The sequence below is a fragment of the Mauremys reevesii genome, linkage group 27 (genome assembly GCF_016161935.1).
Source record: "Mauremys reevesii isolate NIE-2019 linkage group 27, ASM1616193v1, whole genome shotgun sequence".
Classification (NCBI taxonomy): Eukaryota; Metazoa; Chordata; order Testudines; family Geoemydidae; genus Mauremys; species Mauremys reevesii.
Window position 1 is genome coordinate 2,229,330 of NC_052649.1, and position 24,857 is coordinate 2,254,186.

Here is a 24,857-nt window from a genome sequence, read left to right on the forward strand (position 1 = left end):
GCACTAGCGAAGTGGGTATCTACTAACATTTCATACAGAGAAAATGAAAGGCAGCAATTTTTCAGTACTAGTGGGGCTGTGACACTTTTGTCTGTTTATGTCTGATTTCGTAAGCAAGTGGTTTTTAAGTGAGGTCAAACTTGGGATATGCAAGACAAATCAGACTCCTGAAAGGAGTCCAGCAGTCTGGGAAGGTTGAGACCCACTGGACTAGGCAAATGATTTTCAAACTGGGCATCCCTGGAATGCTGATACCCAGGGGAGCCTCTGCTTTTCAGCAAGGTAAAACAGCTGTCGGCCAATCCAGGACTGTTTTAAGATTAGAGAAAGGTTCTAACTCCTTAGCATGCTGTGAAATACCTCGCAGCTGCAGACTTAAATACGCCAACCAGTTCATATGGGTTCCAAAACCCATACGGGATGCTTTGTCCTGGCCTTCCATAAGGTGTAAGGTGCTGTGCTACTCCAGAGGCTGGGTTTGGGTCTCCATTCTCCTGTGCTGTGTAAGCAAAGAGGGTGTATAAAACTCCCCCTCTGACCTGGTCCTGTTGTATGTTGACTCTGCACAGATGTGAGTAGCTATACATGGTGCAGGGCAACACATAATTTAGCCCATTGGCTTTTTGGAGGAGCTTTAAACAAAGGTCATAGAATCATTAGGGTTGGAAAAGAACCTTAGGAGATCATCTAGTCCCACCCCCTGCTCAAAGCAGGACCAATCCCCAAATGGCCCCCTCAAGGATTGAACTCACAACCCTGGGTTTAGCAGGCCCATGCTCAAACCAATGAGCTATCCCTCCCCCCTGGCCACTTATGACAATTGAAGTTCCTGTGGGACTTCCGGCAAGGGTCAGGGTGTTAAACCAGAAGCCTGCCCAAATTCCAGAACAGGTGACTGCGTTGCACCTGCTGAATTCCCCCTGCATTAGCAATTTAATACGAGAATTGTTATTTCTTACCCTAAACTGTTACACAGAATGGCCGTGTGCTGTTAAACCGCGGCCAGGCTCCAACCCAGAGGTGGTTGCATTTCCACAGTAAATGAAATTATTCCTCTGTGTTTATACCCAGAGTCTGGGGGCTGCACAGGTGTTACTAAGGACAGAAGCTCTGCTCTTGGTGATGATGAGCATGGAGGAAAGAACCCAGCCTGACTCCCAGATCCCAGGAGGAGTCTGCAGAGGTGGCAGTTAGCAAAAGCATCTTTCCGTGACAGCTGTGCACTGTGGCTCTGGAGGGACTGAGACCCAAACCTGGAACGCGACTTTCAGAATCACTTTTCAGAGCAGAATCACCCTTTCTGCTATGGGCTGCCTAGCAACAGTTGCTAGGGTAAGACCCGCTTCCACTGGTACAGAATTGGCCTGCTGAGTGGCTGGCTGCCCCCAGAGTCTGTGCTCAGGAGAGGACCAAGGCTGGAAGAACAAAGGCAGCTGCAGGTCAGGAATGAGGGACCACAACTGAGCTGGGTGGGAGGCAGGACTGGAATTGGGGGGTGCTGTAGGTCAGGATGAAAGGGGGAAGCTTGTGCCCTACCTAGCAGGTCACAGCTACCGAAGAGTTTCTACCAGTTCCTCACTTTCCCGAGCACTGAATTTCTCCTTCCCTGATGGTGGGCAGCTCCTGGGGGAGATCTCGCTTGGATGAAGTGCAGCTCTGGGCACTAAGGTGAGGCTGCTCATGGCGAAAGGTGCAATCAGCCCTGCTAAGCGGTGGAAGAGGTGAACCTTCAGAGGAGGATCCAATCCCTGTGGTAAAGTGTACCTTGCCCTGCCTGCCTGCCTGTTGTTCAGCATACACCAGGGGCCAGCTTCCCCCTGGCCCTGCCTCTTATCCGGTCCTCTGCAGCAGTGCAAAGGGAGCGTGAAACACTGGAGTAGGATGGTGGCATTTCCCACCAGTAGTGCATTGAGGTAAATGACTGCAGATGGTGCAGGGCAGTGCAGAATCGGGCCCCAGGCATTTATTATCCTAGCCCACTGTAACTTACAATGGTCAATGGTTTCAGAGTAGCAGCCGTGTTAGTCTGTATCTGCAAAGAGAACAGGAGGACTCGTGGCACCTTAGAGACTAACACATTTATTTGAGCATAAGCTTTCGTGGGCTACAGCCCACTTCATCGGATGCATAGAATGGAACATATAGTAAGAAGATATATATACATGCAGAACACATAAAAAGGTGGGAGTTGAAGCTAATTAACTAAGATGAGCTTTATCGGCAGGAGAAAAAAAAATTGTAGTGATAATCAAGATGGCCCATTCCAGACAGTTGACAAGCAGGTGTGAGGATACTTAACATGGGGAATTAGATTCAATTTGTGTAATGACCCAGCCACTCCCAGTCTCTATTCAAGCCCAAGTTAATGGTATCTAGTTTGCAAATTAATTTTAGCTCATCGGTTTCTCATTGGAGTCTGTTTTTGAAGCTTTTCTGTTGAAAAATTGCCACCTTTAAGTCTGTTACTGAGTGACCAGAGAGGTTGAAGTGTTCTCCTATTCGTTTTTTAATATTATGATTCCTGATGTCATTGGAGTTCTCCTGGGCACCTTGTTAGAGCCATGAAGAACTCTTACCCGGCAAGGTGAATGAAACTGTGTCGCTGTTATACAGGGAGCTTGCTTTTTGCAGGGGTGCTGGGAGGGGAGGACCCAGCAAAGAGAGATCTCACTGCAAATCATAGCCTGGAAGACCCAGCAGCAGGGGAGTTGGTTAGAAGGGTGTGTGCCTTTTCTAGGGGGACACTGGAGGGGGGGAGATCCCTTGGAGAGAGGGGCAGGCAAATTGGTTTTAGGAGGATCCCCTAGGAGGTGACAGGAGGCTGACATGGGGAAAAGGGATACCCTGAGGAGGGGAGTCGGCAGCCTGGTAGGAGAGGGAGGACACAGACAAATGAGGAGGGGGTCGCAGGCATGTTGAGGGGATGGGACGGGGCAAGAAGGCAGATCCCTGAGGAGTGGGGGGAGCAGTCAGGTGTGGGGAGGGGGATCCCTCTGGGAGTGGGGGGAGCAGTTAGGTGTGGGAGGGGATCCTGGGAGGGAGGAGCAGCAGTTCGGGTGTGGGAGGGGCTTCCCTGGGAGGGGGCAGCAGGCCGTTAGGTGTGGGCGGGGGTTCCCTGGAGGAGGGGGCAGCAGGCAGTCAGGTGTGGGAGGGGGATCCCTGGAGGAGGGGGGAGCACACAGTTAGGGGTGGGGAGGGGGCTCCCTGGAGGAGGGGGCAGCAGGCAGTCAGGTGTGGGAGGGAGATCCCTGGAGGAGGGGGCAGTAGGCAGTCAGGTGTGGGAGGGGGATCCCTGGAGGAAGGGGCAGCAGTTCAGTGTGGGGAGGGGGCTCCCTGGAGGAGGGGCAGCAGTTCAGTGTGGGGAGGGGGCTCCCTGGAGGAGGGGGCAGCAGGCAGTCAGGTGTGGGGAGGGGGCTCCCTGGAGGAGTGGGGGGAGCAGTTCAGTGTGGGGAGGGGACTCCCTGGAGGAGGGGGGAGCAGGCAGTCAGGTGTGGGAGGGGGATCCCTGGAGGAGGGGGCAGCAGGCAGTCAGGTGTGGGAGGGGGATCCCTGGAGGAGGGGGGAGCACACAGTTAGGTGTGGGGAGGGGGCTCCCTGGAGGAGGGGGCAGCAGGCAGTCAGGTGCGGGGAGGAGCAGGCGGGCAGCCCCGCCCCCACGGCCCCTTTGTGAGCTGCCCGCTCCGAGCCCCTCCTCCTCCTTCCCTGGAATCCTCTGACACTCTCCGCCTTGCAACAATGTAGCCAGCCCCGCGCGGCGCACAGCAGCGTGAAAAAGGTGCCGGCGGCGCTGATTGGCTGCCGGCTCGCGGCCTCGCCCGCCCATTGGCGGCCGGGCCGAGCCCCGCCTCGGCCTCGGCCTAGCACTGTAGGTTGCGCCACCAGGCAAAAGCCGCCCCCTTCCCCTCCTAGCGCCTGCAAATGCTGCTGCCGCCGCAGGGGCGGAGGGCGCGCTAGGGCCGGGCTGAGTCCCCCCCTCCCAGCCTGCGCGGGCGGCTCGGCCGGGGGGATCCGCTCGGCCTGGGGGCCAGGGGGCCATGGCCGGGGCTGCCGCCCGCTGAATGTGCCCGGGGAGGCGCCGCCGGGCATGGGGAGCCGGGAGCGGGGCGGGCGCTGCTGCTAGCGGGGAGCTCGGCTCGAGCGACCCCACCTTCCCTCCCTCCCCGCGTCTTCCGCACAGCCGGGGTGAGTAGCCGGGGGAGGGGCGTTGGGGGAGGGGTGGGGGGAGGAGGAAGTGGGGAAGGGGGAGGGGGCGTGGGGCGGAGATGGGGTGGCGGGGAGGACCGGAGTCGGGGGGGGACTGGGTCGGCGCTCAGTGGGGGAGAGGCTCGCCCGGGGCGGGGGCCTGTGGGGGGGCAGGGACCCATCCTGCGAGGCACATGGAGGAGGGGGAGTGAATGGGGGCTGGGGCTGGGCCTTCACTTGACACATGCTGGTCGGGGGGGGGGGCACACTCCACAGCAAGCCTCTGAGGAGAGCGGAAGCTAATTTGGGCTGGGGGGGGGCTCCTCTCTTTTGCACCCCCCCGCCCTTCAGCGAGGGGCCACGCAGCATCCGCCCCAGTGTGGCAGCAGCTCTGAATCGTGGGGTGCGGGCCTGATCCTGCTTGGCAGCAGCCTCCGCCTGCTGGGATCTGGCTCCCTGGCTTCAGAGGGGTCTTGGGAGGGGCAGGACCCTGGTGCCAGCTCAGTGTCTCGCTTCCTTTTGTCAAGCGAATCAAGCTTTGCACGGGCCTGGTGTTAAGAGGCTGCTGCTAACACTAGGCAGTTAGGGAGAGCCCCCAACTGTTGGCAGACCCTGGGAGTTGGTCTGTTCTTTGGACCCATCCCCCTGTGTCCACAAGCCGCTCCCTGCTCTCCAAGGGGGCTGCACTGGCAGAGGTGCACAGTGGGGCTTAGAAAGAGAAGAAGCCAGTTTTGAAATCGGTATTTCCTCTTTCTGGCCTGGAGGTGGGAGCTCTCCCCCGCCACAAGCCCTGAGAGTGCAGGAAATCTAGGGCCCCCGTGGGGCTGCTTCTGGAACCCCTGAAAGGTGGGGTAGGGACCTCCGCAGGCCTGCGCTATCCTATCCTGCCATTGGCATGATGCAGAAGCTGGCAATATGGCTCCTAACTGGATGGCTCGGTTATTTACTGGGTGTGTGCATGGGGGTGGGGGAGAGGTGTAGCTCCCCAGGCTGCCCTCTTTTAATATCATATTCATTTATCTCATACACACACACACACGCTTAACACCTGTCAAACTCCTATGATCTCAGGTGCATCTGTTCCTGGGGAAGGTGATGCAGCAGAATTGCTTCTAGTTGATGTGGGAAGCCAGGGGGCCTCCTGCCATGCTCCTCTGGGTGGATTATTCCAAAGCGGGGTGTGGGGAGAGGCAGCTCGATGTTGACTTTTCCCAAAAGCTGGAAACACCCCGACTTCCCTTTGAATAGCCCGTGGTGATGCCTCTGCCCCATGGCTCTTGCAGGGGGTGCAGACGTGGAAAGGTGCTAACAGAGCAGGGGCAGCAGTGCGGGCCCCTGGCAGTGCCTTCTCCTGCCCAGCTGAGTTTACTCCAGCAGACAGAGATGCCCTCTGCTGCGGGTGCCCCAGTGGGGTTGGTAGCTGTTGGCAGGGCTGCTGGTGCGGAAAGGTGGAAGGAGAGCCCTGTTCTCCACGGCGCTTGCTGCTTCCTGGGATGAGGCTGTCTCGCGGCGTGTCTCAGCCCGCTGCTGCTCTTGTCCCGGCTCTGCCGGCTAAGGTGCCGTGTCCTGGCGCAGGGCCCGAGGACTGTGGTCTCTCTCCTTGCTCCGCTTTACCTTCTCCGCCGTGTCAGGATTGTTGTTTTCCTAGACTGGGGCTCTGCTTGCCTGGGAGAGGCCCTGTTTATCTGAACTGGCCTCGGGGAGAGGCTGCATTTCTAGCTAATGAAACACCAGAGCTCTGTGACTCCACCAGCCCGCTGACCTGAGGCTTGGCATCTCGGGATGATTGACTTGAGTGTCACGCTTGGAGCTGTGTTTTGGGGTCCTGTTCTTTATTTGTATTACAGTCATGCCTCTGTTCCTGGCCTGCTGGGTGACTTCAGGCAAGTCACTTTGCCGCTCTGTGCCTCAGTTTCCCCATCTGAAAAATGGGGAGAATGATACTGACCTTTGAACTCTACTGTTCAGAGGTGAGCGGTAGTGGTAGCATTAATAAAAAAGCTCGCGGTGCAAATAGAAAAGACAGACAAAGGGTGAGAGAGGAAACAGACGCAGAGGAGAAGTGACTTGCCCAAGGTGGCGCAGCAGTGGCAGAGCTGGGACTAGAACTGGCCTCCTGAGTCCCACTCCAGCGCCCTGGGTGCTGCTGGGCCGTGCTGTCTGTCCTGCACATCCCCTAACCCAGGGCTTGGAGGAAGAGGTGATGGTGATTTAGGGACTGGAGAAAACACCTGCTGTGAAATAGTTGCCTGCCTGAAATGCCATTAATCGCTTTACAAACGAGGGGCTGACTTCGTCTTGCACACGGGGGGGTTTGTCGCATCCCTGCGCTCTCCGCCCCTCGCGCTCCCTGCCAAGGTCTTTGTGTGCTGCCCTGTCATCCCCCTCTATTTTGGGGGCTCCCTGCAACCCCCCACACCTCCTCCCTCATGCCAGGGACTGCCCCCCCCATCCCTCCTTTATTTCCTATCTGGGCGGGAAGGGTGTCCGTGCTAACCTCTGTTGAGAGGATGGGCAGAGCCGACCTGGGGTGCTGGAATGTGTTAATGGCTGCCATCTGCCGGTGCTTTGATCTATAGACAATTACAGACCTGGTGGAAGCCAACTGGTCTGCTAAGTAGATGCCAGGGGCTCCGCGTGTCCCCTGTTTTTCCCCTTCCAGTTTGCTTATTTTTCACCCGAATCGATAGGGGTCTGCCTGCTGATGCCAAGGAAAACCGGGGCTCTGGTGTTATTTTCACAGGCCTTCCAAAGGGAGGAGGGTCTGTTTGGTGAGCAGCTCTCGTTTCCCGGACAAGCTCCTGTGACCCAGAACTACTTCACAAAGCACTGGTGTCTGTTGCTTTCAGGCCACTGTGCTAGTCTGCCCAGTGCCTGGCAGGGCAGGGGCCTGGTCCTTGATGCTACGGTCAGAGAAAATAATAATGGTGGCAGACCCTGCTTTCCTTACAGCTGTACCCTGCCATCCCATTCCAGCTCCTTGCATCAGAACTGGCTGCCGACCCCGGCGCCCTCTGACTAGCACGTGGGGCTGGTTGGGAACGGTCCAAACGTGGTTATGGGCGGAGGTGTGGCCCGGTCGGGATGCGGGCACTGGCCGTGCACCGGTGCCGGGAAACGGAGCCTCCTGTGTCCCCTGTCCGCTGATCTAGTCCGTCTGTCCCCCTCTGGCCAGTGCAGGGTTGTCTCTGTGGTATGTTCTCACATGAGCCGCCGGATGGGGCTTCCCTGCGTGGCCAAATGGGCAGCGGGCGCTCTTGAGTGGGGTTTGACGGTGATCTCAAGCGCTGACTTTGTTTCTCCTCTTGTCCGTGCAGCGGCCTCCCAGCCTGCCTAGGCTATGTGCCTTCCAAGCGTCTTTTCCACTAGCGTTTGCAAATGAAAATGGAGGAAATGTCTTTGTCTGGCCTGGATAACAGCAAGCTGGAGGTAAGCGGGAGTGAGCCGGGACCTGCAGGACTCCAGAGAGCCACGTTCCCTTGGCGAATCCTTCCCGCCATCCTGACCTCAGGATTTAATGAGGCCGTTTTACTCTGTGCAGAACTGTCCCCTTCTCGCGCCATGCAGCAGGCAGATCTGCTGGCTGATCAGTGAGCAAGGCGGGTCTTTGCCGCCACTCTCAGCCCTGCAGAGCCAACGGGATTCCAAGCTGTATTAGCCGCAGCCTGAGCACAGCTGCACGGATGCTACCCTGGGGATGCAAGGGATGGCGGAGCTAGAATTTATTCCTGGGGGTGATGCTGGGAAGAGCCAAGCCTGACTGGTGGGTCCTGAAACGCCAGGAATGTGGATTCCTACAGTGCTGGCCTTTGACCCCTTTATGGTGCACCCAAGGGGAGGGATGTGGCAAATCGCTGGGAAACCAAGGACACTAAGTCGGAGGGTGTGGCAGAGGGAACGCCAGGGAAACCGAATTCTGCACCTTGCCTAGGGAAGGGGAAAGAACGGGCCCACAGCTTTACACGTGCGCCCAGGGCTGTCCTGGGGAAAAACCTGTTGGCTTGTTGGAGGGGGGGCAGCCTTGCAGTGGGCAGTGCCTGCTGGATTCCTGTGGAGAGGAGGGACCCCTCTTTCAGGGTGCAGGCGCGGAGTCTCTCTCCTTCCTTGCAGTGTTAGTGAGGAAGCAGCCATGTGTCCAGGTCTAAGTGGAAGCCACGGATGGGGGTGGGGGCGCGAGAATCCACCTCATTGGGCCCCCGATTCTGCCCATCCTGAACGGACCCCTCTAGGAGGGGGAGGGGCTGGGTTTGCAGCAGGACGTGGGTACATCCAGACCGTGCTACTTCATCCCAGGAGGAGGAAGATCGAGCCAGAAGGCTGCTGTCTTGTGGGGAGAGCTGAGAGCCAGGAGATTTCCCAGGGTAGCTCCTCTGCGCTGGCTTCGGCCCCTTCTGTTGTCTTCTGGAAGAAGAGAGCAGGGAAAGCTCCCTGATCCCAGACCCCCGCCCCCCCCTTATACCTCCGTGGCTGGGGGTAAAGCGGCGACAGCCTCGGGTGGGAGAACACGTGCAGCTGGGCCCTGCGTTGCCTCAAGCGGGTGCCTGCTCCAGCACTGTGGCGTTTGCTGGGACGGGCAGAAAACACGCTCAGGAAAGGTGGCAGCAGTTGCTCTGGGATACAGTGCAAGGGGAGGGGGTGTGAGTAGGGGCAGTTAAGCTCCTCGCTAGGTATCTAAAACGTTGCAGTCTCAGGCAGCATGGGGTGGCTGTCATGGCATGGGTTGTTGAAAATGGCAGGGGGGTAATTTCACCTGGCGGGATGTAATTGGGTCTCCCTCCCTGCTGCTTCTCCCCGGCTCTGTTGGGCCCCAGGCCATCGCTCACGAGATTTACACGGACCTGGTCGAAGACGCCTGCCTGGGGCTCTGCTTCGAGGTGCATCGGGCAGTCAAGTGCGGTTACTTCTTCCTGGACGACACGGACCCCGACAGCATGAAGGATTTTGGTGAGTTCCCGCTAGGGCTCCTTTCCTGCTCCCTTCCCCCTCCTGGGGCTTAAGGGGGGCAGAACCGGGAGGGGCATCCTAGGAGGATTTAAAGGGACATGCCAACTTGGCTCTTTAGAAATGGCAAACTGAAAGCCGGGATCCGGTTTCTGATGAGGCTCGTTCAGATGGCAAAGCCTGATGCTTCCAGAAATGCCCTTGAAGGTCACTTTTGAGTCTGGTCTGCTCCCTCATTGAGCTTTGAAAGGGCCTGTTTAGCAAGGGAGAGACGGAGCTACCCAGCGACAGGGTAAACTGGCCGGACGCGGAGGGCGGCTCCACGTGCGGAGTGAGCGAACTTGGAAAAGACGGGGGATGGCACCCAGTCGGGATCCAGGGAACCATCCTGGATCAGATCAATGGCCCGTCTAGATCGGGGCTCTCCACCTTTCCAGACTGCTGGACCCCTTTCAGGAGTCGGCTTTGTCTTGCGTGCCCCCAGGTTGTGCCTCACTTAAAAACTACTTGCTGACAAAATCAGACCTAAACAGACAGAAGTGTCACAGCCTCGAGTACTGAAAAATTGCTGACTTCCTCATTTTGATCATATAATTATCGAATCAATCCATCGGAATAGGAATATTGTCCTTGCGTTTCGGTGTAGAGAGAGCAATATAAACAAGTCATTGTCTGTGTGAAATTGTAGTACTGGCTTCGCTAGTGCTTTTTATGTAGCCTGTTGTAAAACTAGGCAAATATCTAGGTGAGTTAACGTACCCCCCCGGGAGACCTCTGCGTACCCCGGTGGAGAACCACTGATCTAAACCAGTATCCTGTCCCTGACCTTGGCCAGCACCGGCTGCTTCAGAGGAAGGTGCAAGAAACCGCTGCAGGAGGCAGTTACGGGATAACCTGCCCACGAGGAAAATGTTTTCCTGACCCTGTTCATTAGAAGCTGCTTTCTGCCCTGGAGCAGGAGGGTTGTCATCTAATCCTTGTTTTCCTCCAACTCCTGTGAGTTTGGCCTTGGCTAAGCATAAGAATTGTTCCACTTGCACTAGACGCTCAAGGGGCCGCAGCCTCCCTCGTATGCATGCAGCGATCCCGGTGTAAAGCTGCTGTAGCTAAACTCATAGACTTTAAGGTCAGAAGGGACCATTATGATCATCTAGTTTGACCTCCTGCACAACGCAGGCCACAGAATCTCACCCACCCACTCCTGTTACAAACCCCTAACCTATGTCTGAGTTACTGACGTCCTCAAATTGTGGTTTAAAGACCTCCAGGTGCAGAGAATCCTCCAGCAAGTGACCCGTGCCCCACGCTGCAGAGGAAGGTGAAAAACCTCCAGGGCCTCTGCCAATCTGCCATGGAGGAAAATTCCTTCCCGACCCCAACTATGGCGATCAGCTAAACCCTGAGCATGTGGGCAAGACTCACCAGCCAGCACCCAGGAAAGAATTCTCTGTAGTAATTCAAATCCCATTCCATCTAACATCCCATCACAGACCACTGGGCATATTTACCTGCTAATAATCAAAGATCAATTAATTGCTAAAATTAGGCTGTCCCATCATACCATCCCCTCCATAAACTTATCAAGCTTAGTCTTGAAGCCAGATATGTCTTTTGCCCCCACTACTCCCCTTGGAAGGCTGGTCCAGAGCTTCACTCCTCTAATGGTTAGAAACCTTTGTCTAATTTCAAGTCTAAACTTCCTAATGTCCAGTTTATATCCCTTTGTTCTTGTGTCCACGTTGGTACTAAGCTTAAATAATTCCTCTCCCTCCCTGATATTTATCCCTCTGATATATTTATAAAGAGCAATTGTATCTCCCCTCAGCCTTCTTTTGGTTAGGCTAAACAAGCCAAGCTCTTTGATTCCTCGGATCATCCTAGTAGCCCTTCTCTGAACCTGTTCCAGTTTGAATCCATCCTTCTTAAACATGGGAGACCAGCACTGCACACAGGATTCCAGATGAGGTCTCCCCAGTGCCTTGTATAATGGTACTAACACCTCCTTATCTTTGCTGGAAATCCCTCGCCTGATGGGTGTAGCTGATCTGGTTCAGGAAGGGGAAGAAGCAGTGCGGGCAGTTTCACTGTCTCCGCACCAGGGCTTGCACCAGTGTAACTAGGCTGGTTAAAGTTTGCACGCCGTAGTTGTATCCGTACAAAACCTGTGAGTTGCTCAGGCTGCAGAGTGGCCTTCGGGATGTGGTATTGTGCCAGGTACAGACAGCAGAGAGAGGCAGCGTTTTTCAAACCGCTGGAGTCCCTCGAAGCCAGAGGTGGGCAAACGATGACCCGCGGGATCGTCCTGCCCGGCCCTTGAGCTCCCGGCCAGGGGGGCTCGCCCCCGGCCCCTCCCCTGCGTGGGCTGCGCTCTGGGCGGTGGGGGTGTGCGCTCCTGCCGAGCAGAGCAGCAGCATGTCCAGCTCCGGGCAGCCCGGCTGGCAGACATGCTGCTCTGAGCGGCATGGTAAGGGGGCTGGGGGGTTCTGGGGGCAGTCAGGGGACAGGGAACGGGCGGTTGGATGGGGCAGAGGTTCAGGGGTGGTCGGGAAGAGGGACCGGGGCGGGGTGTTGGATAAGTATGGGAGTCCTGGGGCGGCTTGTCAGGGGGCAGGGGTGTGGATCGGGGTTGGGGCAGTCAGGGGACTGGGAGCAGGGGGGGTTGGCTAGGGGGTGGGGTCCCGGGGGGCAGTTAGAGGCGGGGGGGTCCCAGGAGGGGGCAGTTAGAGGACAAGGAGCAGGGGGGTTGGATGGGCTGAGGGTTCTGAGGTGGGGTAGGAAGTGTGAGGGATGGATAGGGGGTGGGGGCCAGGCTGTTTGGGGAGGCACAGCCTTCCCTACCCGGCCCTCCATACAGATTTGCAACCCCAGTGTGGCCCTCGGGCCAAAAGGTTTGCCCACCCCTGCTCTAAGCCGTCACTCATTGCAGCTGTTCCAGGCAGCTGCGTGGCTCGGCTGATCAGCGCACTCGCTTCCTGGGTTCCATGCCACAGAGCGATGGGCCTGTGGGGGTGGGAGGGGAAAGATCCCCAAAAAATCTGCCTGTCTTCACTGACAGCGTGTTTATTAAGTGTGACGTGTTTGCAGTCAGGTTGAGCTCCTGCGCCGGTCCCCCTTCACCCTCTTCCTGACGGGAAGTGAGAAACTGGCTTAAAGAGAGATTCCCAAGTGTGCCGCTTCATATTGGGTTACGTAGAAACCTTAACGCGCTCAACCAACTCAGGGGGGCTTGGTTAGGGTAGCGGAGGGTCAGACAATAGAAACGTATCTGAACCTCAGACTTGGCCTTTCGGTGAAACTTTCATTTGCCTGACAAAATCTAGGGCCAATTGTCACCTGGAGGCATCAATACGTGCAGGGCATTGGCTGTGCTAATAGGATCGGCCTCGCTGGGGGGCTGGGGGGCTCTTGCAGGAAAACCTCCACGTCTGTAGCCTCAAAATGGGGCGGGGGGCCTGTCTGGGGACTGGCTCATAAACTGACCTTGTTAGTGAGGGTGGAAGGGGAGTTTTTGTTGTAATCAGACAAGTGACTGTGTAAAACCAGCCTCTTCTCAGCACACGGCTCCTTGGGGTCCCAGCTACTGATGTTACTGTCGTTTTCCCCTGCGACTGCCGCAGGAGAGGGGAGCTGGATTCTGCCACCCTAATGCTACGTATCCGTATTCGCGTACGAGCCTTGACTGAGCTTGGGCTCTGGAGCGGCGCTTTTCCAGGCGGGCTTTGGGGGGCCCCCTCTTGCCTCGGTTCCCCTCCCTCCCCAGTTAATCCTGGGAGGCTGGTTTCTGCCAAGGAGCTCTGGAGGGTTCCTCAGCCTAGCCAGGCCTTTCCAGTAGCCCTTTCCTGGCTGTTCTTCCCACGCTCACTCGCAAGGCTGCCCTGGTATCCTCGGCAGGCCTGGCTGGTCATCGCATGCTCCCCATCCTGCAGCCCTTGTGTTAATCCTGGCTATGCCCAGCACGCATGCGGCAGAGCCCCACCCCCTTAGAGGGCCGGCTCATCCTGCGAGTGGCCCCCATGGTGCCAGGTGCTGTACATATTCCCAGGTGGAGTTGGATGCCTAGAGAAATCAAACTTGCTCTGTGTCCTGAGTCTGCTCAGAGTCCGTGGGAGCAGGGGGCTCTCGGTATCTCCAGGGCCTGGTGCTGGCTTGCTGGTGAGGCGGGTGAAGCTTGGGCTGTCGTGGAGCCTCTCCGAGCAAGCTGGAGCGTTGTGCGGTGGGCGTGAGGGCTCAGGGACATGGCGGTGGAAGCTGATTTCCCCCCCCGCGGAGGTGGTCCGTACCTGCCCCGTGGCACCGGAAGGGCTGACGCTCGTGCCCCCCTCTTTCTCAGAAATCGTGGACCAGCCCGGCGTGGATATCTTCGGCCAGGTCTACAACCAGTGGAAGAACAAGGAGTGCGTGTGTCCCAACTGCAGCCGCAGCATCGCTGCCTCCCGCTTCGCCCCCCACCTGGAGAAGTGCCTGGGGATGGGCCGGAACAGCAGCCGGATCGCCAACAGGAGGTGAGGGCGGGCGGGGGCTGGGAGACAGGACCGCGAAGGGGTCATGGACACCGCGCCCGCGCCCTGCAACGCGTGTATCCCCACTCGGGGGAACCGAGGCCTGGGGACACTTAGCAGGGCGTTCTGGTGACTCTGTGGCAGAACTGGGTGTGGAACCCAGGAGTCCTGACTTAACCACTAGGCCACCCTCCCTTCTCTGAGCTGGGAACAAAACCCAAGAGTCTCGATCCTCTTGGTTTGCTAACTGCTGGCCCCTGGCGCCGCCCCCCAAATCAGGAACAGAACCAGGAGTCCTGACTCCTATTTCCCCAATTGCAATGAACATTTTTTTTTTGTAAAACCTTAATTTTTTAAACTTCCATGCACCATGTTTAGCCCCCCTCCCCCACCCCCGTGCAGTTGGCTTGTTGCTCAAGATGCTCCTTCCCCCTCTGGTCTCTGTGGATGTGGAGTTTTGTGGGGTGGCTGGGTGTCCCTCTACCTCTGGCCGTCTGCTGGGGGCTGGGGGGCAGGCCTCCGGAGCCAAGTGCCCTCACATCTGTTCTCCCCTCCCTCCCCCCCCCCCCCAACAGGATCGCTAGCAGCAACAACATGAACAAATCCGAGAGCGACCAAGAGGACAACGACGACATCAACGATAACGACTGGTCCTATGGCTCGGAGAAGAAAGGTAGCGGGGCTGGGGGTGTAGGTGCGGGGCGAGTGGGTGGGAGGTTCCTCTACCGCGTATCCGTCTTTGTGCGGTAAGGGGCCGGATCACTCCACCCCTGACACCCAGTGGGCTGGGCTGTGAAAGACCTGCCCCGGGGAGCCATGGTGAGAGGTAATGGGGTTCCTACCCCCCATGCCTTAAGCCTGGCACCCCCACTGAGGGGCCTGCCCATGACTTGCTCATCAGTGGGGCAGACGTTGGTCCCAGCCCCTCGTGCCCAAGGTCATTGGGGGGGGGTCTGGAGCAGAGCCAGGAAGTGATCCCCAATCTCCTGCGTCCCAGCCCACAGCCACCACCACAAGCCTGTCTTGCCTCTCCGTGGGGGGCTGGGGAAATAATCTCGCATAGCTCCCCGCTTGGGGGTGGTCTTTGTGCGGCCTCTTTCCGGTGCCCCCCGGCTCTGGTTCTGGCCCCTGCACCCCGGCCCGTCTCTACCGCTTACCCAACGGCCTCGGGCAGCCGGGGAGTCTGTTGGCCACGGGGACGCCGGGCCGAGAGGCGCATCGAGTACCTGGCAGAGCGAGAGAGGCTGCGGCTGTGTTTCGTGCCCCTCGGGAGCCGCCTCGCCTGCCCGAAGCCCTTGGAGGAGCAGGGCTGCTGCAGGGGGGTGGGGCGGGCTGGCGCCGAAAGGGTTAAAGCAAAGCAGCGTGGGTGGGCTCTCCTGCCCCTGGAGGGGACGGGCGCCGAGGTTGGTTTGGATGTTGTGATGGTGGCACTGTTCAGGCTAAAGAACGTTATTCCTGTCTCCTCCCTTCCTAGCAAAGAAGAGGAAATCCGATAAGGTACGTCCTGGGTGGGCCAGGGAATGTGAGGTCGGGGGAGGAGAACCATCAGCTGTGAGCTCCGGGACGCAGGCTGGGGTCAGGTGCGTGAGGTCTGCAGGGGACGGACTGGCAGCGGGGCAAGGGGAGGCTGGCTCTGGAGCACGGCCCTGCCCTGATCTGCATGCCCCATGGTGTCTCCAGTGCCCATCCCGGGCGCAGGGAGCGGCCGGCAGCTCGGCTCATTGCTCGCTGCGGGGGGGGGAGGCCATGCTCCGTTTGCACCTGTGGCCGCATCAGGGAGCGAGACTTTCTGTGTGCGCTGCCCCAGCGCTTTCTGCTACGGCGGCCAGGGCCAGTTCCCTCCACGGGGCTGCAGCGCCTGGGCACGGGCTGCTCTGGGAGGCCGCCTGCTCCCAGGAACGTTGCTGGTTAGCGCCACGTTTGCACGGCTGGCTCTGTCGGGGAGGAGAGGTCAGTGCAGAGCGGGGAAGAGGGATCAGTGAGGTCAATGGGGGGTGAGTTGCAAGGAAGCCGTTAAGGGTGCGAGGACACAGCAGCTCTGCGAGCGGGGGAAGCCCCTGGCATCAGCGGCTGGCTTGCTGGCCCCTTTTGTTCTGGTCCCGGGTGAGCGCGTTCCCTTGAATAACCAGGGTGAGGGTTGTGGGTGTGAATGACCAGATCCCAGGGGCTGGCAGCTGGCAGTTCGTATCCAGGGGACGGGCAAGGTGCATTCAGACCCCGCTTCATTCTTCCTCTTCCCCAAAGCGTCTGTCTCTGTCTTATTCCAGAACCCCAACTCGCCCCGGAGATCGAAATCCTTAAAACACAAAAATGGTAAGCGGCCGGGGGGCGGGGCACCTTGGCGAGGGGGCGGGGCTTAGGCCAGCTGGCCTTGCCGGGGGGCTGGCGCTCCCCACTGCCGGGGTTTGCCGGGCACCTCTTGCTGCTGCCCGGCACCTTTCCCGAATGCCCCCGCTGCCCTTTCGCTGGCTTCCTTTTTCCTTCCATGCCCAGCTGGAGGCTCTGCCGTTGCTCACTCCGCTGTTCCCGACTCCTCCTCTGCATGCTGGGTCCTCCATCCCCCTTTCCCCCACAGGCCTCTCTCACGCCCCCTAAACCCGCTTCTCCTGGGAGCCCCTCCCAAGCTCTCCCGCCCCCCCACCTGTGCCTGGCTGAGACAAAGGTCCCTGGGGCAGGGACTGGCTTCCTAGGGGCTCCGTCCAGCACCCTGGGGACGTGCGCAGGGCTGCCCGAGGAGAGGCTGCTCGGTGGCTCTCCAGGCTGCGGGCAGGGAGGGTGGGAGCATGGCTGGCGCTGGAGTCCCCATCGCTCCCTTTGCCAGAAGTGACAGGCGGCCGCGTCACGCGTCTCACCATCTCGTCCTCTTTTCAGGGGAGCTCAGCGGGAACTCGGATCCCTTTAAGGTGAGTGTAGGTGTGAATCCATGTCAGGGGGAGACAGCATGGCCTGGTGGGTAGAGTGCTGGCCTGTGACTCAGAAGACCTGGACTCTATTCCCAGGTCTGCCACTAGCTTGCTGGGTGACCACGGGCAAGTCACCTCCCCTCCCTGTGCCTCAGTTCCCCTCTCGCCTCTCATCTGGTGTATTTAGATTTGAAACGCTCTCAGGCCGGGGCTGGTTTCCACAGCTCTGGGGCCCTGATCGGGGTTAGGCGGTAGAGTGATCTCACGCGGCGCTTGTGACATTCAGTCACCCTCGTGTCTCCCTGCAGTACAGCAACTCCTCTGGAATCAACTACGAAACGCTGGGTCCCGAGGAGCTCCGCTCGTTGCTCACCACGGTGAGTAGCCCCTTGGGACGGAGCTCTGCCGGCGACGGAAAGGAATCTCGCCCCGCCTGGGAGCCAGGGCTCCTGGGTTCCGTCCCCGCTGACCTGCGTTGTGGCCTGACAGCGCTGCTCTGCAGCTGCTGCGTGGCTTTTCCACGCTGCTTGGGGCTTCAGCAGTACAGCTAGTCAGGGAGTGCGGGGAACGTTGCTAGGTTGCGCCAAGGCTCCTGAGAGTCAGTCGTTCCTGCTCGCGGGATACAGAGCCCATGAGTTAGGGTCCAGGGAGATTGTCCAAGTAAAAATCCCCACGCCTCCTTCGCCATCCCCCGGAGTTTTTCGCTGGTATCTTCAATATCAGCCTGTAGCTAGGAAGCATGTGATAAACTTGCAGCTACATTGCCTGCCCTCAGCTTCCTGACTGCATGGGATGGGGGTCTTGGCTACTCCTGTGTCTGGAGTCTGTCCGTCCGTCCCCCACCCCCAGTCCTTCCTCTTGGGCATTGCTCCTTGCTCAAACTCTACCTGCCTCCGCAGCAATGAAATTGATGTCTTGCTGCTTACCCCTGCCGCTGTTACCTGCTGGGCTGGGAATAGCAGCAGCAAAACTGACCAGTCTAGTTGGTTTCACGCTGCCGCTGCTTGGGGAATACTCTTAGCAGCAGCAGCAGAGGCACTAGGGCTGCCCTGCTGCAGACTAGGGAAGACAGGGCTGCATTGAACCATAGATGGAAGGTTGCCCTGGGGAGTGAAATCTTTCAAGCGCTGTGCTGCCCCTGGAAGCAGGGGGCAGGGCCGCCCAAAGGAGTCAGGGGGACTGGGGCAAAGCAATTTCGGGGGCCCCTTCCATTTAAAAAAAAAAAAGTTGCAATACTATAGAATACTATATTCTTGTGGGGGCCTGGGGCAAATTGCCCCACTTGCCCCCCCTCTGGGCGGCGCTGCCAGGGGGAACCTTGTTTCTCTGGTTGCCAAGGAAGGTCCCATGTTAAGGGTGTTTGAAAACCCCACGTAGCTATACCTCTGCGCTGGGACACCTCCGGCTGCTCACCCCGTCTGTTTTCTCTCTAGCAATGTGGGGTGATCTCCGAACACACCAAGAAGATGTGCACCAGGTGAGAGCACCGCCTTGGGTCTCTGTGTCCTACTCAGGGCCTCTCCGAAAAGTTTGCTGGCCTCGCTGCAGCCTGGGACTGCATGGTGGGGGGGTCGTCTCCTCCTGTCCTAGGAGCAGCTGTTGCTGAGTTACTGGCAAGAATCCCCCCTACCCCCCCCCATCGCCAAGCATGACTTTCCGGGGTGCAGGGAGTGCACCCCGGAGTGACTTTCCGGGGTGCAGCCGGTGAACAAGGGTAGGGCTGGAAAGTACAGGGAAGGGGAACAAAAGCCGCTGTGCGCTCCAGGCCTCTGAACTCCTGTATCCCCGCAGGTCTCTGCGCTGCCCCCAGCATACAGACGAGCAGCGGAGGTCAGTCAGGGTCTACCTCCTTGGACCCTCTGCGTAAGTGCGACCAGACAAAGGGGAGCCGAGGCGCGCCCACGGGAGATGGGGCCTGCCGCCTCCAGGCCGGGCTATGCAGGGCCAGCTCTCTGGGCCCCGGCGGGCTCGTCTCGAGGAGACGTTTAGCGAGGCCCTGGCGTGGGGTCTCTGGACCTCAGCCGAGCGCAGGCAGGAAGGGCAGCGGCTCCCTCAGAGCGTGAGGCCCGGAGCCCCAGGTCTCGTGGGGACTTTGCTCCGTGCCGTGTGGGTGGCCCTGGGGAATGTCCGTCCCAGGTTGGAGGCAGGTGACCGAGACGTGGCACAGTAGCTCAGGAAGGTGCATGGAGGGGAGAGGTTTTGGAGACTGGCGGGGGGGGCTCGGTTCCTGGAAGGAGGGAGTCTGTTCCAAGCCGGGGGGGGCAGCAGAAGGCTTGAAGCACAGTGTGAAGAGAGAGGAGCTGATTCTGGCGGGCTCTAGGGGCGGCAGGAGGACCTGAGGGCAGGGCTGCTGTGGCCTCTCCGCTTCCGCCACAGCCAAAACCCGGCTCCAAGGGCTGGCCTGGTGGGGGGCGGGGGGGCCCTTTGAGGAATGCTCGGAACCAAAGCACCCTTGTTTGTTACCCCCACGCCAAAACAAATGGACCAGCAGAAGTGGAGGGGTCGGGGGGCTGCGCCTGCCAGGCACATCATCTCCCCCTGAGACCTGCTCCCCTCGCGCTGCAGGGGAACCCGTTGCCTTGTGGGGCGCGGGCTCAGAAGCAGTATGTGGGGTGGGGGGGTTGCGTGCGGCTAAGGGATGTGTGGGAGGCTGTGACCCCTCTCCTGTGTGCCCCCCTCAGCTCGCTCCCGGAAGCAGAGGGCAGCGTGGAAAACGAGGGCTTTGACGTGGCGGAGAGCCAGGCCATCATGAGCCGGCTGCAGTGGGACGGCTCCTCGGACATCTCGCCCTCCGACTCGGCCTCCTCGAAAGCGAGTAAGAACTGGGGCCCGGGGGCAGGGACTCAGCCGGCTGCCAGAGTCCTGGGAGAAGTGCCCCGAGGAACCGGGACAGCTCCCGGGTCCAGCGTGCCCTTGGGAGAAGGGGCAGGCTGCTCTCCCTCCCCCCAGTTCGTAGGGAAACCCCCCTGCTTTCCCCACAACTTGCTCCCCGAGTCTCTGGGGAGTGGGGCTTTTCCCTTTGGTTTGGGGTGGGGGAACGTGGGGGGGGCCCCCCGCGGCTCACGTTCCCTCTTCTCCCTTCGGCCCAGGTACGAACAACTCGGAGTCGCGTAAAACCAAAAAGAAGAAGCCGCACCTGAGCCTGGTGGGGGGCACGCCAGGGCTCAGCTCCAGCAAGAAGAAGAAACCCAAACCGCCCGCGCCCCCCACCCCTAGCATCTACGACGACATCAACTGAGGGGCGGGGGCGGGCGGCGGCCCCTGCGCCGGGCCTGTCCTGACTCTGATCGCACCCGGGGGAGCCGGGCGACGCCTCTTACCCCCTGCGCCATTGACTGACGAGAGAGGCCCCGTCTCCAGGAATCGGACGGCGCGGGTGCAGGGGGCACCTGTCTCCAGGAGGGGGTGCTGTGGAGCTGGAGGACGTCACTGCCTGTGGGGATTGGGGGGCATGGCTGAAATGTCCCTTCCCCCATGTCTATTTATTCTGTGATTTTTTACTGGATGTCCAATCATGACTATATGGTGACGTCTGTCGCTTGGCAACACTAGAGACGGGTGTGTGTGGCGGGGGGGGACTGAGCGGATCCCACCCTGGGCCTGGAAGGGAGGCACCGGAGAGGAGGGGTGCGGGAGCCAGGCCGTGCCAGCCCTGCAGCCTCCCTGCCTGCTCTCCCCGACGAGCTGAGAAGTCGGGGGATCTGAGGGGAGGAGAAGGCCCCAAGCCTTGTCCCTGCTGGCCTCTGAGGAGGAGCTGGTACAAGGGTCCGTGCCAGGGGCCCAGGGCCTCTGCTTTCCTTCCCTTTTACTTCTGTCATGTGACTTCTGGCCGGGCCGTGATTTGGCATTTTGGGGAGGTGGGTGTTTCCTCCTTCCTTCCGCCCCCAGGTGGGGAGGGGGCTGGCTGGTGCCAGGTCAGCGTGCCAGAGCGGAGGGGGTGATCTGATGTCTCTGCTGTGGCCCGCTCTCCCCGCAGGGCGATGGCCGCGTGCCAGCCTTGCTCTGGGCGGGTGCTCGCTGGTCGGGCACCTGTCGGGGCGCTGTGTGAGGATTGCGGGGTATGGGGAGGCTGGGTGGTGACACACATTCCCGTGGGATCCCCCTCAGCCGGCTGCACCTCCTGGCATGGGGAAGTGCCCTGGCTGGGCTTGCGGCTGCTTGGCTCCGTGGTGTTGCTGGCGCTTGTTCTGCCAGGGGGGCGAGGCTGCTGTGCCGTAGGGGGCGTACACGCCTGCTGGGGGGCAGGGGGTCCCATCACCGTGCTCTGCCTTGCCTAGTGTTGCCCTGGGGCTCCCGTCGTACCCCGTGATTGGAGGGAGCTGCTGGCTGGGGAAATGTTGGGACCCTCCTGCCGCTGCTACAGTGGAAGGTGGCAGTGGGGCCTTGCTGGGCTCTTTGCCGGGCCAGTGTTCTCGCTCCCGGCACGGCACCGGTCTCTGAGCAGCGAGGCTGGTGCTGGAACGATTCACTGCTTTAAAAACAAACCGGGGATGGGGAGAGCTTAGCACCCTCCCCCTTCCCTGCCTCCCATCTCCCCTCCCCCTTGAGCTTTCGGAGGGGACGAGTGAGTGCCCACTGAATCACGTTGCTTGGGCTGCTCTTTGCTAGAGACAAGCTCCTTCCCCCGCACACTCTGAACGTGCTAAGTGTAGTCCAGGCCCCATGTTCGGGGCAGGACCCCCCCCCCCCCCCAAGGACACATGGTGCTTCCTGCTGACTTGGAAAACCGAATGCTTCAATTTTGGAGGTGTCTTTATTTTCCTCTCATCGCTGGGTGGCCCCTCTGGGCTTCTGATCTTCCTGGAGCTTCTTGACACCGGGAACCAGACCCCGAGTGGGCTTCTCCTGTTGGTCTTGTGGGTTTTCTCCTGTCTGTCTTGAATTTTCCATCTCTGCAACTCTCAGCCAGCTGGGCCGTGCCGCCTGTGCGTGCAGAGCAAACCTCCCAGGGGACGGAGATCCGAGCCAGCTCCTTTTTGTTTCTTCTAGGCCTTGCTGTGATTTTTGTTGTTGCGGTCGGGGGAAGAATTCAAGTGGCGGTTGGCTTCTGAGCCTTTTGCTAATGGTGACAAGCGGTGGTGCGGGCCTGCTCGCAGAGAACATCTCTGTCCTGCAGGTGGCAGCGTGTGTGCATGTGTGTGTGTGAGTGAGGTTGTATCCGGGTGTCTTGCAGGTTCCATCAGCATCTGAAAACCTCCAGGTTTCTCCTTTGCTTTGCCGTTGGAGCCGTGGCACTCAGCCAGCCCTCTCGTGTGTGCTGCTCTGCTCTGCTCTGCACTGGAGGGGCCAGTGGGGTGCCCTCAATGAAAGGGCAGGAACCCAAGGGCATCCTTTTGAGCAGAGCTTTCATGCAGCGCCAGCTGCTTGGTCACGGTGAGGGCTGCATCTTGATGTTACAGGTCAAGGCAGGCCCGGTGCACACCCCTAGATTGAGAGCGGCCCCCTGGTTTTAGAGACGGGGAGTGGAGGGAGGCACCTCTGACACTCAGCAGATGTGTGTGGCACAGGGCCATGTGCCTCGGCTGCAGTCAGAGGCGGCCAGTGGCCTGCATAGGTGCATGCTCTGCCTATTGTGGTTCTGGTCTCGCTACATCTTCCTTCTGTTCCGTGGGTCGCTCCCTGCGAAGGGGGGCGGGGGGGTGGTGCAGACCCAGCCTTTCCCATGCAGCGTTTCTTGGCTCGCCAGTACAGCCTCCAAGCGCCTGAGGCGCCGATCGGCTGTAAGTGGCCCAGAACGTCTGCTCCAGATTGCCGCGGCCTCGTCACAGAAAGGTGAAAATGGCTAAACCCTGATCAGTGGCTCTGCTGGCTGGCAAATAGGAACTGAGGCCCATAGTGCGAACAGCCTTGCTGATTCCCTGGCTAAGGTAACTTATGAAATGCACCTGTCTGACCCTAGGAAACCTGTTCTGAGCTAGACTCTGACCTGTGCTCCCTTCTCTGTCTCCTAAACTCCTGCCATTACGTGTTTAGAAGGCAGGCTCTGGCTGCAGAGAATAGGCCTCTGGGGAAGAGGAAGTGTATCTCTAAGGGAGGGGAGAGGAATCCCCCCAAGTTAGGTGTCCATTTGGGCTTGCGTGCAGGTAGGTTAATCAAGTTGCCTCTTCATCCCCATGCCCTTCTTGGGGGAGGGAAGGAGTCTAGTTTTTAATCTAGGGTAAAAATCATGATAGTCTTGAATGGTGGCTGAATTTATGAAAGGGGTGGCAGAGATTCAGGGTGTGAGCTGGAGGCAGGTGTCACACACACAAGCATTTGACCCTGTGGACTGGGCGCTGACCTGCAGTGCCCTCTGCTGGTGAGTCCAACACCCCCTTGGACAGGGTGTGCTGGGACCATATGGGGGCTCGGAGCTTTAGAATGACAGGGTTGCCTGTGTGTCCCTATGAACTGCTTTGCGAGTGTGTGGGATTGGGTTGTCCCCTACAACCGGCTCTCTCCTCCAGCTGGCTAGTCTTAGTGGAGGTGATCACTGCACCTCGTTTGCTGCTTGTACAAGGGAACAGTGTAGCCCTCCCTCCCTTTGAGCTATGCAGCTTCTCCAGCTCAGAGCCAGGGAGACACTCAGCCGCAGTCTCCAGTTTGTCTCCTGGCTTATGGTAATTTTAAGCCCTGCCTGCTGGTGCACCTGCACGGGGTGTCCGAGCTCTCTCTGGATGTGGTTGACGTCTCTTTACATGTTGTCTTTCCAGTCGATGTAGCTGCAGGCTCCTCGCACCACTGCGGCTTCGAGTGGAAGCGATGCTGCTAGCTTTGGGGCATAGCTGCATGGGGCTCCTACATGCAATTCTGAATCAAGCATCTCTAGCCGCTGTCGTTTGCCCCGAGCCGGGACTCCTAAAAGGATCATTTCTGTGGCATCTGGGCTTGTCAACAGTAGGAACAATACAACCTTGAGGGTCCAGGCCTGGACCGTTCTCCTGCAGCGCCAGTGTGTTGCTCTAGCTCTTTTGGTGGAAGGAAGAAAGTCCACTCCGCTGTAACCCCACGTCGGCAGCGGGGTCTGGGACAGGACGGAGCAGGCTTTTCCCTCTAGGCTTAACCTGCTTGTTGCTGATGTGTGTCGTGTGGGTCACTACAGCACCGTGTGTGGAAGGCAGGTGGATAGTGGAGGGTTAATATCGTTGTCCTGCACAGCATCTTAAAATAACCTGCCTAATTGGTGGGACTAAAACCCTTCCTGCAGAGAAGGACCGTGGTAGTTCTAAGCGTGGCTGCACGTCTACCTCCTCAGTTTGATAGTCAATTACCCTGCCTCGGTGGCTACCATGGAGGTACCAGAACATTGCGGACAGGAACCGCTTGAGGCCTGCAACTTCAGAAAGCCAGACCCAAGAGAAAACAACCCAAAGGAGCCCAGGCTGCACCCCGGACTGCAGCTGCTGGTGGAAATCCTTGGGAAGCACAGCTGCATTCGAGTTTTACGTGCAGCTGCTGAGAGAATGATCCAGGCTGCTTGGTTTTTTCTTAATCACAGGCTCTGTATCACACACCCCCCCAGTCCCCTTTTTTTAATTTTTCTTTTTTATTTGTAAGGTAAGCCTGCTTCACTTGAAACCCTGCGTTCTATCATGATACTGGTCATGAGGAGGGTTTTAATTGGTAATATAAAAACCTGCACCTGTGACTTCCCATTTGTGTCCCTCAACACAGCTGTCAGGGTGTGGGAAATGACACAGGTGGTGATCACATGGGGGAAGGTGGGGTAAGTACTGTACTGTGGTCTTGAAATTTTTATTTTTGCATATGTAATCCATCCTGTACAGGTAGTTCCAGCTTTGTAAAATCTGTGTATTCCCCTTAGTGGATTGTGGCTGCCCCTGTAAATAAAATGCATCTTGACTTGGTATCAAAGCCTCTTTTCTGTGTAATGTCACTGAAGTGCAGCTGTCTCCCCTTCTGACCAGAACTACAGCTGTGGGGGGGAGTGGTAATGGTTATAAGAGCTGTGGGTTTGTTTTTGTTTTTAAATTCAAGCTGCTGCCCGCTCCCCCAAGAGTTTACCTCTAACTGTTAAACTGCATGAGGAAGAATGGGAGTTTGTGTGGCAGCTTGCACCATTTGTAGCGAAACTGGACTGGAAGGGACTGTCGGGGGCGGGGGGATGTCATGCACTGAGACCTGAGAGACTTGCTGCTTGTGATTTTTAGAGTAGAAGCTAATCTCCTGTGACCGTCACACAAGGACGGAGGCCTGCCCTAAAGGCTTTTTGCACTAGTATAACTACTTCAGGTAAGGGTGTGGGTTTTGTACCAAGATTGTTATCCTAGTGAAAGCCCTGCTGGGAATCTGATTATGCTAATATGGCTAATTCTTGCTCAGGAAGTGGAAT

General features: G+C 58.5%; 1 protein-coding gene across 2 annotated transcripts; it reads left to right on the plus strand.

Annotated features, from left to right (window-relative positions):
- Nucleotides 1-3,922: 3,922 nt before the first annotated feature.
- Nucleotides 3,923-24,374, plus strand: ATXN7L3 (ataxin 7 like 3). Of its 2 annotated transcripts, none has more exons than XM_039516639.1 (14): nucleotides 3,923-4,182; nucleotides 7,500-7,611; nucleotides 8,994-9,126; nucleotides 13,454-13,625; nucleotides 14,198-14,295; nucleotides 15,097-15,119; nucleotides 15,890-15,935; nucleotides 16,494-16,525; nucleotides 16,834-16,902; nucleotides 17,959-18,002; nucleotides 18,317-18,355; nucleotides 19,207-19,340; nucleotides 19,615-20,083; nucleotides 23,218-24,374. In XM_039516639.1, the coding sequence occupies exons 2-13, from the start codon at nucleotides 7,561-7,563 to the stop codon at nucleotides 19,761-19,763; spliced, it is 990 nt and encodes a 329-aa protein (XP_039372573.1). In that variant the 5' UTR covers nucleotides 3,923-4,182; nucleotides 7,500-7,560; the 3' UTR covers nucleotides 19,764-20,083; nucleotides 23,218-24,374. The 2 variants fall into 2 exon arrangements, with proteins under 2 accessions (XP_039372573.1, XP_039372571.1); XM_039516637.1 differs by having other exon boundaries at nucleotides 3,927-4,182; nucleotides 18,317-18,388.
- The last annotated feature ends 483 nt before the right edge of the window (nucleotides 24,375-24,857 follow it).

Coding starts and splice junctions, on each gene's coding strand:
- ATXN7L3 (XM_039516637.1), top strand. CDS start 7,561: ATGAAAATGGAGGAAATGTCTTTGTCTGGCCTGGATAACAGCAAGCTG. Junction 14,296..15,096: donor CTATGGCTCGGAGAAGAAAG/GTAGCGGGGCTG, acceptor CTCCCTTCCTAG/CAAAGAAGAGGAAATCCGAT. Junction 16,903..17,958: donor TCCGCTCGTTGCTCACCACG/GTGAGTAGCCCC, acceptor TTTTCTCTCTAG/CAATGTGGGGTGATCTCCGA.